The sequence below is a fragment of the Anolis carolinensis genome, unplaced genomic scaffold, assembly GCF_035594765.1.
Source record: "Anolis carolinensis isolate JA03-04 unplaced genomic scaffold, rAnoCar3.1.pri scaffold_8, whole genome shotgun sequence".
NCBI classification, from domain to species: Eukaryota; Metazoa; Chordata; class Lepidosauria; order Squamata; family Dactyloidae; genus Anolis; species Anolis carolinensis.
This window is the reverse complement of record NW_026943819.1, coordinates 6,298,703-6,318,072: the sequence shown is the minus strand read 5'-3', so window position 1 is coordinate 6,318,072 and position 19,370 is coordinate 6,298,703. Positions and strand designations below refer to the sequence as shown.

Sequence of the window (19,370 nt, the reverse complement as noted above, 5' to 3'; positions counted from 1 at the left end):
CTCCACCCTCCTCTCCCAGCAAGACAACAATATTTATTTACTTCCTTGACAAACTGGTTAGCAGCCTTTCCAAATGTGACATCTTTCCAAGGCAGCATGAAATACTTAGGAAATGCCATTTCAAATATGTAACTGCATTAAAAATTAATGACAATGAGAGGATGAGCAGAAAAACAATTACAAAAACAAGATGTTTCCTTCTGTTTCGGCCACCCACGATCTGCGTGTAATACAATTTTTTAAAAAAACACGGAATACATTATTTTTTAAATTAAAAATAATTTTAAGTAGAGTTTGATATTCTTTCTAAAGCTGCATCTATGCCAGGGGTCCCCAAACTAAGGCCCAGGGGCCACATGTGGCCCATCGAAGCCATTTATCCGGCCCCCACGGCACAAGGGCAGAAGGGGGTTGGGCTAAATGACCCAAGGGGTCTCTTCTTCTCTTCCAACTATTATTTTTATTTTATTGTATGACACAGCAAACAAGATAGATATGCTGGATTTCGTATCACAAAATCACAAGTCGAACACTTCCCAAGTGTCTAGGACTGTGTGATGTATTTTCGGATGATGCACGCAGATCCCAGTAGGGTGGCCTTTTGCAGTTGGCAGATCGTAATTTTGTCAATGTCTATTGTTTTCAAATGCCGGCTGAGATCTTTTGGCATGGCACCCATTGTGCCCATCACCACCGGGACCACCTGTACTGGTTTCTGCCAGAGTCTTTGAAGTTCAATCTTGAGGTCCTGATAGCGGCTGAGTTTTTCCTGTTCTTTTTCGTCAATGCGACTGTCACCTGGGATGGCGACATCAATGATCCAAACCTTTTTCTTTTCCACAACTGTGATGTCTGGTGTGTTGTGTTCCAGAACTTTGTCAGTCTGGATTCAAAAGTCCCACAGTATCTTTGCGTGCTCATTTTCCAATACTTTTGCAGGTTTGTGATCCCACCAGTTCTTTACTGCTGGGAGGTCGTATTTGAGGCATAAGTTCCAATGGATCATTTGGGCCACATAGCTGAGGATAGGATCAATGGTTTCATCGGTTTCCTTGCACAGTCTGCATTTTGGATCATCAGCTGATTTTTCGATCTTGGCCTGAATTGCCTTTGTCCTGATGTCTTGCTCCTGGGCTGCAAGGATCAGGCCTTCTGTCTCCTTCTTCAGGGTCCCATTTGTGAGCCAGAGCCAGGTCGTCTCCTTATCAGCTTTTCCTTCAATGTTGTCAAGGAACTTTATTATTATTATTATTATTATTATTATTATTATTATTATTATTATTAACATTGAGGCTGGAAGGCCATCTGTCAGAGGTGCTTTGCTTGTGCTTTTGGTGCCCAAAGGCAGGAGGGGATTGGACATCTGTCAGGGGTAATACTAATGGTTTTTGGTGCACAAAGGCAGAAGGGGGTTGGACTCAATGGCCCAAGGGGTCTCTTCCAACCCTCTTTATTATTATTATTATTATTATTATTATTATTATTATTATTAACATTGAGGCTGGGTGGCCATCTGTCAGGGATGCTTTGCTTGTGCTTTCGGTGCACAAAGGCAGAAAGGGATTGGACTCAATGGCCCAAGGGTCTCTTCCAACCCTCTTTATTATTATTATTATTATTATTATTATTATTATTATTATTATTATTATTATTATTATCTATAGCCCAGCCCTCCAATGGTCCGAAGGATCATGAAGTGGCCCCCAGTTTAAAAAGTTTGGGGAACCCTGATCTACGCAGTGCAATGAATGCAGTTTATTACCACTTTAATCGCCGTGGCTCAAGGTTCTGAAATATAGGATTGTAGTTATCCAAGGTCTATAGCTTTCGCTGCCTCACCAAACTACAACTCCCAGGATTCCATAGCATTGAGCCATGGCAGTTAAAGTGGGGATCAAAACGCATTAATCTTACAGTGTAGATGCATCCACATACTCAGAACAGCAACTATGAAGGAACTGGACAAGATGCCAAAGTGTCAAGATATCATCCTGAAGTTAGTGTTGTCCCTGCCATCATATTCTTTGTATGGAGAAAATTAGAAGAATTAAAAAACTCACTCCCTCTCCTCCTCCAACTTGAACATTTCTGGAAGCGAGAACTATTTAGGGCTTTATAGTGTCAGTACTTTGAATTGTGCACGGTGTCGCACCTCAGGTTAGCTTCACCTTGCTAAAGACACCAGACTGTACACCAAAGGTAGTCTTTTGTAGTTTATTAGGAAATAGGGAAAAGATAGTTCATAAAAGGCAAAAGTTCAGTTCCAAAAGATAGTTATCTTCAGTTCCAAAAGATAGAACAAATCCATGGAAACATTAGGCATGAAATAAGGTCCTTAAAATGAAGCCAAAGTCCCAGAAACGAGGAAACATCCAGGCTACAAGATGATACAGGAAAGCAGACTTGGTTCTTGATTCAAGTGAGAAAATTGCTTTGACGAAGATTTCCCTCTCAGCAGACTGTTTTAATAGCACAACATGAAGGTATTTCTTTGCCCTTTGCCCTCCCTCTTATTTGCTATTCTGAGACTTCTGCGCAACCCCCGAAATTCCAGACAACTTTCAAGACCACAGGGTTTGTTAGTGTTATCAAACTGAGGCTGGGAGCTGCTCTCCCTTTCTGCTTCTTGCACCTGAAAACCATCATCAACAACATCCCTGCTCCTCATCTCCCACAGCAGGAATTTACTTACTTACTTAGGCGATCCCTCGTCGTTCGAGGATGATGGTCCTCCATTTCTTGGGCGTGATTTTTTTTTTTAATGTGTGGAGGTCGGTGCACAGCCGGTCAACACACAGTCTTCACAGAGTGAGGTCCCAGCAGTGGTGTGATTAACACAACGAGAGTGGCTTCTCAGTCTGTTGCAGCCTTCTTCCACCTTCACAGCCAATGTAACATGGGCCGGGCTGTGGTGCAGCTGGCTAGTAAGCAGCTGCAATAAATCACTACTGACCGAGAGGTCATGAGTTCGAAGCCCGGGTCGGGTTAAGCCCCTGACCATTAAATAGCCCGGCTTGCTGTTGACCTATGCAGCCCCGAAAGACAGTTGCATCTGTCAATTAGGGAAATTTAGGTACGCTTTATGCGGGAGGCTGATTTAACTAATTTACAACATCATAAAACTGCCAGCAAAACACGAGGAAAGGAATGAGGAAGTACAGCCACTAGTGGAGAGTGAAGCAACAGCTCCCCCTGTGGCCGGAATCGTGAAGCTGGAAAAAAATGTTAAATGCCTCTGTGTCTGTCTATATATGTTGTTTGTCTGTTGGCATTGAACGTTTGCCATATATGTGTCCATTGTAATCCGCCCTGAGTCCCCTTCGGGGTGAGAAGGGCGGAATATAAATACTGTAAATAAATAAATGTACCATGTTATCCTCCGCCTGCTCTGCCGTTGAGGTCTTTGGGTCTTCGGATTGTTCTTGGTCTGGATCCTCCCCTGTGGCCACTCCTGGGAGTGTGTGACTCCCGTGGTTGTGCCCGCAGGTTCATTGGAACACGCAAGCCCCCTCACCACGGCAAGGTGACAATCCATCGAGGGGGCACTCTGCACCTGAATCCCATAATTCCCACCAGAGTCATCTTGAAACTCATCCTGAACCTGAATCCCATCATCCTGAAACTACATCCCAGAATCCTCATCAGAGTCACACAAAGGCTGAGTCACAACACTCAGTTGCAGACTGGCAGCCAGTGGAGCTGACCCAATAGGGGAATTGTATGCTTCCTGTACGTCACTCCCGTGAACAATCTGGACCAGGGGTCCCCAAACTTTTTAAACGGGGCCAGTTCATGATCCTTTGGACCGTTGGAGGGCCGGACTATAGTTGGCCACCGAGCAATAATAAATAATAATAATAACAACAACAACAATAAAAAAGAGGGTTGGAAGAGACCCTTTAGGTCATTGAGTCCAATCCCCTTCTGCCTTTGTGCACTGAAAGCACAAGCAAAGCATCCCTGACAGATGGCCACCCAGCCTTTATGTTAATAATAATAATAATAATAATAATAATAATAATAATAATAATAGGGTTGGAAGAGACCCCTTGGGCCATTGAGTCCAATCCCTTTCTGCCTTTGTGCACCGAAAGCACAAGCAAAGCATCCCTGACAGATGGCCACCCAGCCTCAATGTTAATAATAATAATAATAATAATAATAATAATAATAATAATAATAATAAAGAGGGTTGGAAGAGACCCCTTGGGCCATTGAGTCCAACCCCCTTCTGCCTTTGTGCACCAAAAACCATTAGTATTACCCCTGACAGATGTCCACCCAGCCTCAATGTTAACCTATATATATAAAAGAGTGATGGCATCACGGCGACCCACAAAACAACAAAACTACAGGCCCCCCAACCTCTAAATTTGACAACACAACCCATCATCCATGGCTCTAGGTTGATACAACAAAAAGAAAAGAAAAATAAAGTCCTAATTAGAGAGAGAAGAATAATTGCTTTTATCCAATGCTGCCAGTTAGAAGGCTAAGCTCCTCCAACTTGGTCTCCTAGCAACCCAATAAAAAATAATTAAAAACACTAAAAAAATTAATACAATAAAATACTATAACAGAAAATAACTAAAAACAATACAAGAAAATAATAAAATATAATAAAAAGATAACTTACAATAAAATTTATAAAAAAATACAAATAACGTCAAATAAAAATTACACAATTTTTAACCAATACCACCACCACTTTGCCACAGCAACGCGTGGCCGGGCACAGCTAGTAATAATAATAATAATAATAATAATAATAATAATAATAATAATAATAATAATGAGGGTTGTAAGAGAAGAAGAGACCCCTTGGGTCATTTAGTCCAACCCCCTTCTGCCCTTGTGCCGTGGGGGCCGGATTAATGGCTTCAATGGGCCGCATCCGGCCCCCAGGCCTTAGTTTGGGGACCCCTGATCTGGACCATTTAAAACTTCCGAACAGTCTTCAAAGGCAACCCCACGTAGAGCGCATTGCAGTAGTCTATTAAGGATGTAACCAGAGTGTAGACCACCCTGGCCAAGTCTGGCTTCTGGGAGAGCACAGGCTGTAACCCTATACCCAGGCATGAATCTATGAAGAATTTATTCATGCGGCAGAATCTCGTCTTTGTTAGAGGTGGCAAAGACTGTAGGTTGAGGACTGGGAATTCCCAAGCAATTGGTTGCTAATGCAGCCTTTCTCTGCCTATGCCATCCGAAGTGGCCTCCTCTTTTTCGGGACTGGTTTGTAAGGCAAATTCTGCTTATTTCCATCACCTCTTTTCCGAACAAATTCCTTGCGCCCCTTGCCTTCCTTGGAGGGAGAGAGAAAGATACCTTTTCATTTGGCTGCTGCCATTCAGCGGTGGGATTCGGTCTCACATTGCAATGGAAACTAGAGTAAAATCAATACATGGTTTTGTTTTCTTGCCCCCCTTGACTGGCAGGTCATTGCCTGCAGCCTTCTTGTCTTACATCTCTAATGGGTCTTCTGGCAGGTTTCCTTCCCCCTCCTCTCTTTTTTTGGGAGAAAGAATAGCAAATTTTAACTGAGGATCCCTTCTTTTTCCCCTCCCCGGCTTCCTCCGTTCCTTGTGGGTCAAGCCGAGGGTCTCTTGTCCTTTGTGAGAAAGCTGGCTTTAATAAAAGAGTGCCTATTGCCACAGTTTGGGGGAAAAAATGCTATTTTCCCCCAACCATTAAAATTAAGCAATGTTGAATCTACACACTGCTGCCCAGGGATATTGGAAGTCCAAAAATTAGCTTTATCCATTTCAAGGTATTTGTATACAGTAGAGTCTCACTTATCCAATATAAACGGGCCGGCAGAATGCTGGATAAGCGAAAATGTTGGATAATAAGGAAAAGCCTATTAAACATCAAATTACTGTATATACTTAAATATAACCCAGGTTTTTCAGCCCTTTTTTAGAACTAAAAAAGCCCCCCCCCCCTCGGCTTATACTCAGGTGAGGGTCCTGGTTGGCTTATATTCAGGTCGGCTTATACTCGAATATATATGGTACATTTATTATTTTCCTCTATTATTATCGGCATTGTTACATTTATTATTTTACTCTACTTATTATTATTATTATTACATTTTTCATTTTACTCTTGTTATTATTGCTACTATTCCATATATTTTAATCTATTTATTATAAATAATAATAATAATAATAATAATAATACATTTATAATTTCATTCTGATATTATTATTATTACATTTTTCATTTTACTCTTGTTATTATTGCTACTATTCCATTTATTTTAATCTATTTATTATAAATAATAATAATAATACATTTATTAATTCATTCTGATATTATTATTGTTATTGCATTTATTATTTCACTCTGTTATTTTTAATACATTTATTAATTTACTCTATTATTACATTTATTATTTTACTCTATTATTATTACATTTATTATTTTACTCCATTATTATTTTATTATGACACAGCAAACAAGACAGATATGCTGGATTTCGTATCACAAAATCACAAGTCGAACACTTCCCAAGTGTCTGGGACTGTGTGATGTATATTCGGATGGTGCGCGCAGATCCCAGCAGGGTGGCCTTTTGCAGTTGGCAGATTGTGATTTTGTCAATGTCTATTGTTTCCAAATGCCGGCTGAGATCTTTTGGCACGGCACCCAGTGTGCCCATCACCACGGGGACCACCTGCACTGGTTTCTGCCAGAGTCTTTGAAGTTCAATCGTGAGGTCCTGATAGCGGCTGAGTTTTTCCTGTTGTTTTTCGTCAATGCGACTGTCACCTGGGATGGCAACATCAATGATCCAAACCTTTTTCTTTTCCACAACTGTGATGTCTGGGGTGTTGTGTTCCAGAACTTTGTCAGTCTGGATTCGGAAGTCCCACAGCATCTTTGCGTGCTCATTTTCCAATACTTTTGCAGGTTTGTGATCCCACCAGTTCTTTGCTGCTGGGAGGTGGTACTTGAGGCATAAGTTCCAATTGATCATTTGGGCCACATAGTTGTGCCTCTGTTTGTAGTCTGTCTGTGCAATTTTCTTACAGCAGCTGAGGATATGATCCATGGTTTCGTCGGTTTCCTTGCAGAGTCTGCATTTTGGGTCATCATCTGATTTTTTGATCTTGGCCTTAATTGCCTTTGTTCTGATGTCTTGCTCCTGGGCTGCAAGGATCAGGCCTTCTGTCTCCTTCTTCAGGGTCCCATTCGTGAGCCAGAGCCAGGTCTTCTCCTTGTCAGATTTTCCTTCAATTTTCTCAAGGAACTTTCCATGCAATGTTTTGTTGTGCCAGCTGTCAGCTCTAGTTTGTAGTGTGGCTTTCTTGTACTAGTTTTTTGTTTGCTGTGCTTTGAGGAGTTTCTGATTTTTGACTTCAATCAAAGCAGGTTCTTCACTTTGCTTTACATATTCTGCCAGGGCATGTTCTTCTTCTTTAACTGCTTGTTTGCCGCCTGTCTGCTCTAGTTTGTAGTGCGGTTTTCTTGTCCTGTTTTTTTGTCTGCTGTGCTTTGAGGAGTTTCTGATTTTTGACTTCAATCAAAGCAGGTTCAATAATAATAATAATAATAATAATAATAATAATAATAATAATAATAATAATAATATAACAACTACATGGGTTCAGAGGGAAAGACCCAATCTACCTTCTCTTATGGCTGGGGTTGCGTTTTAACCCCTTAAATATAATCAAACACACACGCACAGACCACTCACTTTCCCCATAACATTGTTAGCTTTCATTGTACAGATCTGGCTTTCTCCCCAGAAAGGGTTACCTGCCAGCACGCAATGTTTATCTTTGTGGAAATTCATGAGAATTTTTGCATCTGAGCAGATTAGAACTTCTATTTTGTGCCAAGCAGAAAGCTTTCCCTGATAAAGCTCCCAATGGGAAATGCAGCATCTCCAAAAAAAAAAAAGAGAGCACAAAAGGGCTAGCCAGACTTTCAAGGGGTGGGCAGCGCTTTCCAAATGGGGGACCCCAGTGGCTGATAAAAATTGGGACAGAAAGAGGTTAAATGTAGAGAACAAAGGGCAGAGGAGGACTCTTCACCTCTTCCTTGGCAATCTCTAAGGAAAGACCTTTGTGTGTGGGTTTTAAAGTACAGTAGAGTCTCACTTATCCAACATAAACAGGCCGGCAGAACGTTGGATAAGCGAATATGTTGGATAATAAGGAGGGATTAAGGAAAAGCCTATTAAACATCAAATTAGGTTAAGATTTTACAAATTAAGCACCAAAACATCATGTTATACAACAAATTTTACAGAAAAAATAGTTAAATATACAGTAATGCTATGTAGTAATTACTGTATTTACGAATTTAGCACCAAAATATCAAGATATATTGATAACATTGACTACAAAAATGCGTTGGATAATCCAGAATGTTGGATAAGCGAGACTCTACTGTATATTGAAAACATTGACTACAAAAATGACTTGGATAATCCAGAAACTTGGATAAGCGAGGCCTTGATAAGAGAGATTCTACTGTATAAGCCGAGGGTGGGAAATTTCAGAAATAAAAATAGATACCAAAAAATTACTACATTACTACATAGCATTACTATGTATTGAACTACGTTTTCTGTCAAATATGTTGTATAACATGATGTTTTGGTGCTTAATTTGTAAAATCATAACCTAATTTGATGTTTAATAGGCTTTTCCTTAATGCCTCCTTATTATCCAACATATTTGCTTATCCAACATTCTGCTGGCCCGTTTATGTTGGATAAGTGAGACTCTATTGTGATATTTTGGTGCTAAATACATAAATACAGTAATTACAACATAACATTACTGCGTATTGAACTACTTTTCCTGTCAAATTTGTTGTATAACATGATGTTTTGGTGATTAATTTGTAAAATCATAACCTAAATTGATATTTAATAAGCTTTTCCTTAATCCCTCCTTATTATCCAAGATATTCGCTTATCCAAGCTTCCGCCAGCCCATTTAGCTTGGATAAGTGAGACTCTACTGTATGCTGGAGTTTTCTGCTTTGTAGCCACGAAAAGCTAAGAGTGTTTCCAATTTTAAAGTAGGGAAAAAGTCCCTCTCTGAGCTAGAAGAGGCTTGAGATCCATCAACAAAAGACTTTCTGACCCTCCAATTAACTGCCTGTACCTTACAATTTTGAATCTGGCAAACCTATCCTAGGATTACAAACTAGCAGGTTCAGATACCTTAAATTAATTAAACAAGCATTTCCGGATTTGCAGTCACATGCTGGGTTTTTGGCAAGTCGAAGGCAAGCTAAGACTCTTGGCCTAAAAGGGAGGGAGAGAAAGAGAAACACAGCGGGGAGGAAAACCCAATTGTCTGGGGGCACCGCTTGGCGGGAGACGCTTGGCCGGGGTCTCCCGGTTCCCCCTTTCCAAAAAAAATCAAGAGAAGCTGCTATCAAAAGGAAAACAAGGAGCAGGAATGCCTAGAAATCATTCCTAACAGCCCTGTCTGGAAAAGGCCCCGGCCAAGAGCAATTATGAACCGAAGACAAGGAGAAGCACCGCACGGCTCTGCCAAACCGACAGTCATCCTTTGGCAGAAAACCATCACGGAAACTACTCCGGAGTAAATTGTTCCCTGAGCCACTGCATTCATAGCCACGCTTCCCAAATGTTGCATCTAGCCCGGATTAAAAGGGGAAAGAGATGGTGAGAGATGGTGGAGATGGAGAGAGATCTCTTTGGACTACAATTCCCCAGTCGTGCCAAGTTATGTCAGCCGGGGATTTTGAGAATAATAAGTATTTATTTATTTATTTATTTACTAGCTGTGCCCGGCCACGCGTTGCTGTGGCGAAGTATGGTAGTATGGGAAATAAAGCATTGAAGAATTGGTGGTAGTTAAGGTAAAGGGTAAAAGTTTTCCCCTGACATTAAGTCCATTATAAATGGGTTATATAGCTGTGTGGAAGGGCCTTGCGTCTACACTGCCATATAATCCAGTTAAAATCTGATAATCTGTATTTTATAGGCAGTGTGGAAGAAGCCTAAGTGAGGCTTAACTCTGCCTGTCCCCTGGGCTGAGTGGGTTGCTAGGAGACCAAGTGGGCGGAGCTTAGCCGTCTAACTGGCAGCAACTGGATAAAAACAATTATTCCTCTCCCTCTAATTAGGACTTTATTTTTCTTTTCTTTTAGTTGTATGAGCGTAGAGGCATGGATGAGGGGTTGTGCTGCCAAGTTTAGTGTTTCTGGGATGTGTAGTTTATTTGTTTTGGCCTAGGCTGAAATTTCATTACCCTTTTATATATATAGATTTACAGTATTTATATTCCACCCTTCTCACCCCGAAGGGGACTCAGGGAGGATCACATTGTATACATATTAGACAAATATTCAATGCCATCTACACATAGAACAAAGACAGAGACAGACACAGAGGCAATTTAACCTTCTCCTGAGAGGATGTTCGATTCTGGCCACTTGATAGATGTAACTATCTCTCAGGTTGCTAGGTCAGCAACGAGCAGGGGCTATTTTTTATTTTAATTGTCGGTGCTCACCCGCCAAGGGCTAGCCTCGAACTCATGACCTCTTGGTCAGAGTGACTTATTGCAGCTGGCTGCTCACCACCTGCACCACAGCCTGGCCCCGGCCCCTTGGAAAAGTAACTTTTCCAAGCTCCTCAGTTGCAGCACCCAATGATTATTATTTCAGAAAGCCGCCAGGCTTGGATCAAGGTCAAGGCAATGGGAAGAAGGGATGCAAACATATTACCCCCCAATTGATCCTTTTACTTTGGGCATATCTACACTGTTGGATTAAATGCAGTTTGATACCACTTTAACTGCCGTGACTCAATGCTAGAGAACCACGGGAGTTTTGCAAAGTCTACAATATTCACTCACTGCACTTTACCCAGTTCATTTTATTTTATCTACTTGGGTGCCAAATCCAAGTATCTACTATGATTGTCTTTTAATATATTTTTATTATATTTAGAGTGTTAATTTAATTTCAGTCTGTATTTTCTGATGTTATTTTGTTTTGTTTGCTGTTTTATTCGGGCTTGTCACCTACCTCAGGTTTGAAATTTATACAGTGCATTTTATTCAGTCTATTTTTAACTTGTGTTTTAGTTATGTTATTAAGTTTGCTATTTTACCTCTATGTGCAAATGTCTGTTTTATAATTGCATATGTTTCTGTACATCTGATGTGTTTTATATTGTTACTGTTTTTATCTGGGTTCGACCCTTGTAAGCCGACCCGAGTCCCTTCGGGGAGATGGAGGCGGGATATAAATTATTATTATTATTATTATTATTAGTAGTAGTAGTAGTAGTAGTAGTATTGGCCCCATGTAAGCCGCCTCAAGTCTCTTTGGGGAGATTGAGGTGGGGTATAAAAATAAAGTATTATTATTATTATTATTACTTATTCATAGGCACTTATTGAAATGCAGTTTTCGTGAGGATGAAAACAAATCAGCAAGCAAATGAAGGAGGAGGTCAAAAGTGGCTTACAAATGACTATATGCAAAAGAGAGGCCAGAAATACTATTTCAACCCTGTGGAGGCTTAAATTATGTGATAGTTATGTGATTTACAGCCTAGTAACTCTAGCACTGTGTCCTGTCAGACAGAGACAACATAATCCACACAATATCGTTCTTCTCAAACCAAAGTATGCAATCTGGTCCCTTTGGACTATAATTTCTTTTTTTGCCACTAGCAAAGAGTAGTAGATAATCCACATCCATTTCCATAAGTTTCTTAATTTGGCAACTTCCAAGTCTTCTTTGTACCAAAATTCCTCTCTGAAGTTTCTCACCCAGTTTGGTCTCCACCAATGTTTGGGAAAGTTCCTTTTTAGGAATGCAGTCAGAATGGCTAGGGCTTCTGTATCATTGGGCTCTGTCCAAAGTGCTGAACCCCAAATTAGATCTAGTGCCTTTGGAGAGATTTTCTAAAGTTCGGAGGCAAAACCGGAGTGGACTAGCTGCCCCATTGAGCTGGAAGCTGCCACTAAATTGCTGCTGACAACAAGTCAAGAGATTATGTATTTTTATTATTTTGGCTATGAGCTTCTCAGAATTGTAAGCCTCGGTTTCAGCACATAAAGCAGAATCATAATGCAATGACTAGGTTGCATTAAAGGGCCCTTCATTCCTTTGGAATGTATTTTGGTTCTGCAAACGACTACTTACGTCTTGCTTTTACAGTTGTGGAGTGTGAAAGAGAGCTGCATTTAGTATCAAACACCAAACATAGAGATGTCTCATGATAGTTAACAGGAACTGTTAAAGGACTTGGCATTAAGCCACATTGTATTATGCCACACTGAAGAGCACCCCAAATGTGCCACTCTATTTTACCTCGTGGTCAACCATCGCTGGATTCAATGGAGATATGCAAAACCCGAGGTAATAATGGATCCGGGGCCGGGCTGTGGCGCAGGCTGGTTAGCCTCAAGAGGTCATGAATTTGAGGCCAGCCGGTGTCAGGGTGAGCACCCGACAATTAAAAATAAAATATAGCCCATGCTCGTTGCTGACCTAAGCAACCCGAAAGATAGTTGCATCTATCAAGTAGGAAATGTAGGTACCACTTATATGTGGGGAGGCTAATTTATGACACCATAAAAATCATCCAGCCGCCATTGGAATGAGGAAGTTGCCGTCACAGTGGACGATGAAGCAGCTGCTCCCCCTGTGGCCGGAATCAAGCATACCCTCAGGAAGCTGGAAGCTGGAGAAGGTTTAAATTGCCTCTGTGTCTGTCTCTGTTCTATGTTATATGGCATTGAATGTTTGCCTTATATGTGTACAATGTGATCCGTTCTGAGTCCCCTTCGGGATGAGAAGGGCAGAATATAAATACTGTAAATAAATAAATAAATAAATAAAATAATTCCTAATGAAATGAATAAATCCTAATGAAATGAAAGACTTTCAGCTTAAGAGTAGCATGGAATCATACGGAAAGACCTAGAAAATACTTACAGACATATTTGGTCATACATGGATAAATAAAGCCACAAGTAACATAAATGTCCATAAATATAAATTTCAAAACAGTTGACAAAGCCAATTTGAAGAGGAATCTATTGAAACCATTCCTCACATACCAATAGTTGGAAGTGCTCAAAACCCCAAGGAAATGAATTCTTTTATTACAGCTATGACACATGACTATGGTTAGTTTTTTAGAGGAGGTCTTCAGAAATGTTGTCAAAATCCAAGCATTTGCCAAATATGTGCCATTATAAAACACGCTAGCATTTTACAGTCAGCATGAAATGTGTATGTAAATATGCATGCCAAAATGATCCAAATGATCTAATTCCGTGTCCTGATTTCTGAAAGTACCGTTCCATATTCCAGATCTCACCATCAACATCTAACTTCAACCATTTGGAGTTTTTGCACACATTTGGTTCTGTTCTCCGTGAAGCAGGTGGCCAATTTAAGCGCAAAACTTGGTTTCTGTTCCTCCAAACTATCCCTCTACCCAATCCAGGAATGCTCCAAAGAAGCCAAGTTTTGGGTGGAGCTGTTTATATCAAATTTATTGGTACAAAAGAAAATTCTGTCCCAAATATCCATTCTCTGGATGTGGAAATGTTTGGCAAAAGGGCTTGTGGGGGAAGAGTCAAGAATGTGTTACAAGAAAGGAAAGGTCCACTTTGAGGAAGGCACACCTTGCTCGCAAGGCCTTTCATGCTCTTCCAGGAAAGTTACATTTGCCAAGAAGGTATAAACAGGGCTTGTTTCAGTTAAGAGTTGCCCTGGCCGCCTGCCCGAAAATGGGCATTTTGGACGGATTTCCATTGTTAACGCTCCAACGCGGCCATTTCCTCCGACCACAAACTCCCTTCCTGAGGGTGAACGGGGGCAATGCTAAATTTTCATTCTTCTCCGGAACTATTCTTGCCAACTGGGCAAACAACAAAGCCAGCCTAACTGGAGCTTGCTGTTGTTTTTGCTTTCCAAACAGTTGCCAGAACACTCTCCAGAAAAAGAAAGGAACAAGGATGTTTTGGTCCCTCTCCATCCACTCTTCTTGGTTTTCATAAGTTATGATCTTCTGTCCTCCACTTTCCAACTCAGCTCCAATTTTGTGAGCTTTATTGGTGTGTGTCTTTGGATTGTCTTCTTTCGGTACAAAAACTTTCCCAGTCAATCTTTGCAGTTCAGGTGTAGCTGTAGTAGATCAACCTAAAGAGTGACCTAGAACAATAGATATCCCCAAGGCTTCATGGTTTCTGGAGAGAGGTGTGATTGGTAACTGCATAATAATGCTTACCGCACGCTTCTTCTGGTTACTATGAGCACAAAGGAGACACTGAAGAGCCCCAACACAATGATACATTCTTTTACCATGCACAAAAGCATCCCCATAAATGCAGCAACTAGTTCTTGGACCTTACGCTGCATTCGACACCGTGGACCATGACTTGCTGATCCATCGATTGACTATGTTTGGTGTACGAGGTTTAGCTCTTAAATGGTTCAATTCGTTTCTACGGGACTGGAGACAGAGGGTGGAGTGGTCAGGCCAAAGCTGTGAGAGCTCCTGCCTTTGCTGTGGAGTTCCCCAGGGTGCTATCCTTTCGCCCCTGTTATTTAACATCTACGTCCGACCACTTGCTGGACTAGTGCGGAGCTTTGGCCTAGAGTGCTACCAGCATGCAGATGATACCCAGCTACTCTTGCGTCTCGAACCTGGGACAACCACGATTCCTGAGAACTTTAAGCTGTGTTTGGAAGCAGTGATGAGTTGGCTGCGAGTGAGTAGACTAAAAGTGAAGCCCGCAAAAACTGAGATACTCTGGCCCGGCCAGCCACCAGAGTTAATCCAGTCACTGCCTGACTTTGATGGGGAAGTTCTGGTTCTGTCTGCTACTGTTAAAAGCCTTGGAGTTGTGTTGGACTCGTTGCTGACGATGGAGGCCCAGATCACTGCCATAAGTAAGCAGGCCTTTTCTCATCTTCGCCAGGCAAGGAAATTGGCATCCTACCTTTCGACAGAAGCATTGGCAACGGTAATCCATGCAACAGTCACCACTAGGCTGGATTATTGTAACGTCTTATACGCCGGCCTTCCGAAGACAAAAACCCAGAAGATCCGAATGGTCCAAAATGCGGTGGCCAGGCTGCTAGTGGGATCATCTATAAGATCCCATATTACACCGATTCTGAAACAACTGCATTGGCTACCAACAGAACATCGGATCTCTTACAAGATCCTGATATTTAGAGCTCGAAATAGCCGAGGACCATTATATCTTAGGGACTGCCTCATTCCTTTTTTCCATCAGTGGTCACCTCGATCCTCCCAGGAAAATCTCCTATACATACTGGGCCCTAGGGAGGTACGCCTGGAAGCTACAAGGCGTAGAGCCTTTTCGACTTATGCTCCAATTCTGTGGAACTCATTGCCTCCATATGTTAGAGCAATGTCAGAGTTGTGACCGTTTGGAAAAGCGCTCAAGACTTGGCTGTTTGGTTGTGCATTTAAGTAAATCAGATCTAAGTTGCCAAATAGTCACTGTTGAATACTTTTAGGTTGAATGTTTTTATGTTGAATGTTTTTATATTGTGGAATGATACTTTAAATTGTAAGTCGCTCGGAGCACTCTGTTGGAGAGCGACTAATTAAGAAATAAAGTGAAGTGAAGTGAAGTGAAGAAGTTCTTACAATCCACGAAACCACAGTGATGAGTGCAACATTTCGCATGAAGAAAAGGGTCACTTAATTTCAAAGTCTGATCATTCAAGACGTTCTTGAGGTCCTACAGTCAAGGACAATTCCCAATAATACAATACAATTGCTCAGGGCATTAAATAAGGAAAGGGAAGCTCTCCTTACCAAATTCGCTGGCACAGAGGTGGTCGAGGATGGCGTCTGCTTTCATCTCGTTGTCGCAAGGTGGGCACACGGCCGTCCCTGGCAAGAGAAGAGAAACAGCAGAGTGGGAAGGAGACCAACAACTATGGCCAAGTCAGGCACAGAGTTTGGAGGGAAAACATAAGGCATGCAACATATGATTGGCACAGATGAGGAGTGCATTCTGTACTTGCACAAAACAATGAAGTTTTCCTATGTCTCTGGATACACAGATGGGTGGATGGGTAATCTAGCTAGATTACACTAAGAATGCAATCTTCAGAACCAATCACAGCCCTGCAAAATAAAGGTTCAGAAGCACTTTAAAAATGCAGTCAGTTTTATAAGAATTTGGTGTTCAACGTCATTGCAATGGCAGGGTATAGAGCAGGTCACCAGCCCGCATTCCCACTCCCACGTCCAGCCAAGGCCAGAGCAAGAACACAAAAGGCTTTGTTGGCTCAGAACAAGCCATTTCTGCAATGCTGCCAACTGCATCCGCATATAGAATGCCTCGCTAAGTCTAAGAAATATTGCTTAAAGAACATTTTCCCCAGATTACAACATGAAGCAGGAGGAGCAATTCACTGGAGCAATTAATCTCCAGAATTGTGGATACGGATGTTATAGTCATTGTTGCTCCAGATGATGCTGCCAATCGGTATGGCCACCGGGCATAATGGCAGGACTATTCCAAAAAGTAACTTTCCCAAACTCCAAACTGCAATGCCCTGTTTTGACTATGTGCAAGTCATTACTTATCTCCAACGACTGGATTTCTTAAGTGATTATTTTAGATCTGAAACAAACAAGGATTCAGTAGAAGAAGAATCATTATGAGAGTAGTGAACTACAACTAGGGATGCATCTACACCTGGGGGCCCCAAACTAAGGCCCGGGGGCCGGATGTGGCCCTCCAAAGTCATTGACCTGGCCCCTGTCCTAAACTTTAGACTTAGGGTTGACCTAAGTCTACCTGGTCTTTGGAGGTCTCTTTGCTTACCTGTGGTCTTATGAGATCGTCTAGGTGGTCTTTGAAGGTCTCTTTGCTTAGCTACGGCCTTATGAGACCATCTAGATGGCTTTTGGGGGTCACTTTCCTTACCTGTGGTCATATGAGACCATCTAGATGGCCTTTGAGGGTCCCTTTACTAACCTGTGGTTTTATGAAACCATCTTGATGGTCTTTGAGGTCCCTTTCCTTATGTATGGTCTTCTGATGGCCTTATGAGATCATCTAGATGGTCTTTGAGGGTCCCTTTCCTTACCTATGGTTTTATGAAACCATCTTGATGGTCTTTGAGGTCCCTTTCCTTATCTATAGTCTTCTGATGGCCTTATGAGATCATCTAGATGGTCTTTGGAGGGTCCCTTTCCTTACCGATGGTCTTATGAAACCATCTCGATGGTCTTTGAGGTCCCTTTCCTTACCTATAGTCTTCTGATGGCCTTATAAGATCATCTAGATTGTCTTTGAAGGTCTCTTTCCTTACTGATAGTCTTATGAGACCATCTATATGGTTTTTGGAGGTCTCATTGCTTACCTATGGTCTTGAGATCATCTAGATCAGGGGTCCCCAAACTAAGGCCTCATTTACCTGGCCCCTGTCCTAAACTTTAGACTTAGGGTTGACCTAAGTCTGAAATGACTTGAAGGCACTCAACAACAACAATCCTAATTTTGGACTGTTTCATAGTCCGGCCCCCCAACAGTCTGAGGGAGTGTGAATCGGCCCTCCACTTAAAAAGTTTGAGGACCCCTGATCTACACTGTAGAATTAATGCAGTTTAGCCCTAGCATGGGCCTACTATAGCTGAAGGCTGTGGAATACTGGGAGTTGTAGTTTAACAAGGACTTTAGCCTTCTCTTTTGGAGCCCCCGATGGCACAGTGTGTTAAAGCACTGAGCTACTGAACTTGCAGACCGAAAGGTCCCAGGTTCAAATTCGAGGAACGGAATGAGCGCCCGCTGTTAGCTCCAGCTTCTGCCAACCTAGCAGTTCAAAAACATGCCAATGTGAGTAGATCAATAGGTACCACTCCGGCAGGAAGGTAACAATGTTCCATGCCTATGGCCACATGACTTTGGAGGTGTCTATGGACAACACCGGCTCTTTGGCTTAGAAATGTAAATGAGCACCAACTTCCAGAGTCAGACACGACTGGACTTAATGTCAGAGGAAAACCTTTACCTTTTTACCTTTGAGGGCTCACCAAACTACAACTTCCAGGACTGCATTGAATTGAGCCAGGGAAGTTCAAGTGGTATCAAACTGCATTAATTCTACAGTGTAGAAGATGCAGAGCTTGAATCCCTGACATAGAAATCCACTTTCAGAAAATTACACTCTCTCCGCTTTAAAATATGGCTTGGATTTATTGGTGGTGTCCCATCCGAGTACTAACCAGGACTGATCCTGTAAGCTTCCAAGATCAGATAGGATCTGTGGCCTTGGGTTCCCATGCATTGAAATCACTTGAAGGCACAAAACCACAACAAAAATACATAAGAGTAAAACAAAGGTTTTGGAAGTCAGAGCTGCCGAGCAGGCTAAACAACCAAAACAAATCTTTAGACTTTAAACTGTGGAGCAGCGATGAAAATAATCCTTTGCTAGAGATTAGCCTCCTTTTTTCTTCTTTTCTTTCTCCCCTTCTTTTCCCCTCTTCGCCTCCCCCTGGGACTAAGCACTCAACAACAAAGAATGCAAGAAAGAAAAATCACCTAAATCCGATCATATTACAGGTACACATAAATGCATGTGTTCCTGGGCACGACTTCTTTAACAGGGAATACGGGACGAGAGGAAGAAATCTCATGGAAAGAATAGGGTTAGGTTTGTACAGCACACAAAAAAGAACAGTTGAACATGTCTCTGTGCATTGTAGAATTGATGCAGTTTGACACCACTTTAACTGAACAGAATAATGAAATTTGTAGTTTGGTGAGGTGAGGTACCAGCATTCTTGGATAGACAAGATGAAACACCTTGGAAAGCTGCAACTTGGTGGATGTGGTGTCAAGTTGTTGGAAACTAGGCAAGTGGGGCTTATATATCTGTGGAATGATGTCCAGGGTGGGAGAAAGGCCTTTTGTCGGTGTGAATGTTGCAATTGACCACCTTGATTAGCATCGAATAGCCTTGCAGCTTCAAAGCCTGCCTACTTCCTGCCTGGGGGAATCCTTTGCTAGGAGGTATTTGTTTCCTGGACACCTTGGACATTCCACAGATATATAAACTCCAATTGCCTAATTTCCAACACACCTCACAATCGCTGAGGAGGCCTGCCATAGATGTGGGCGAAACGTCAGGAGAGAATGCTTCTGGAACATGGCCCAGAAAACTCACAGCAATCCAGTGATTCCAGCCATGAAAGCCTTTCATGGCACAATGACACAAGAGGTCAGCAGCCTTCCCCAACTGGGTTCCATCCAGATTTCTGGGGAATGTAACTCCCATCATCCCCAGCTATCATGGCTATAGTATAGAGCAGGGGTCCCCAAACTAAGGCCCGGGGGCCAGATGCAGTC

At 41.9% G+C, this 19,370-nt stretch overlaps 1 protein-coding gene across 1 annotated transcript in view; it reads right to left on the bottom strand.

Moving 5' to 3' along the window:
* The window catches only part of sfrp1 (secreted frizzled related protein 1), a 36,726-nt gene that overhangs the window by 10,552 nt on the left and 6,804 nt on the right, over positions 1 to 19,370 (bottom strand). The window contains exon 3 of the mRNA XM_062960809.1: positions 15,821 to 15,898. Within this exon, the coding sequence (XP_062816879.1) occupies positions 15,821 to 15,898 (78 nt within the window). The remainder of the gene's footprint in view (positions 1 to 15,820; positions 15,899 to 19,370) is intronic.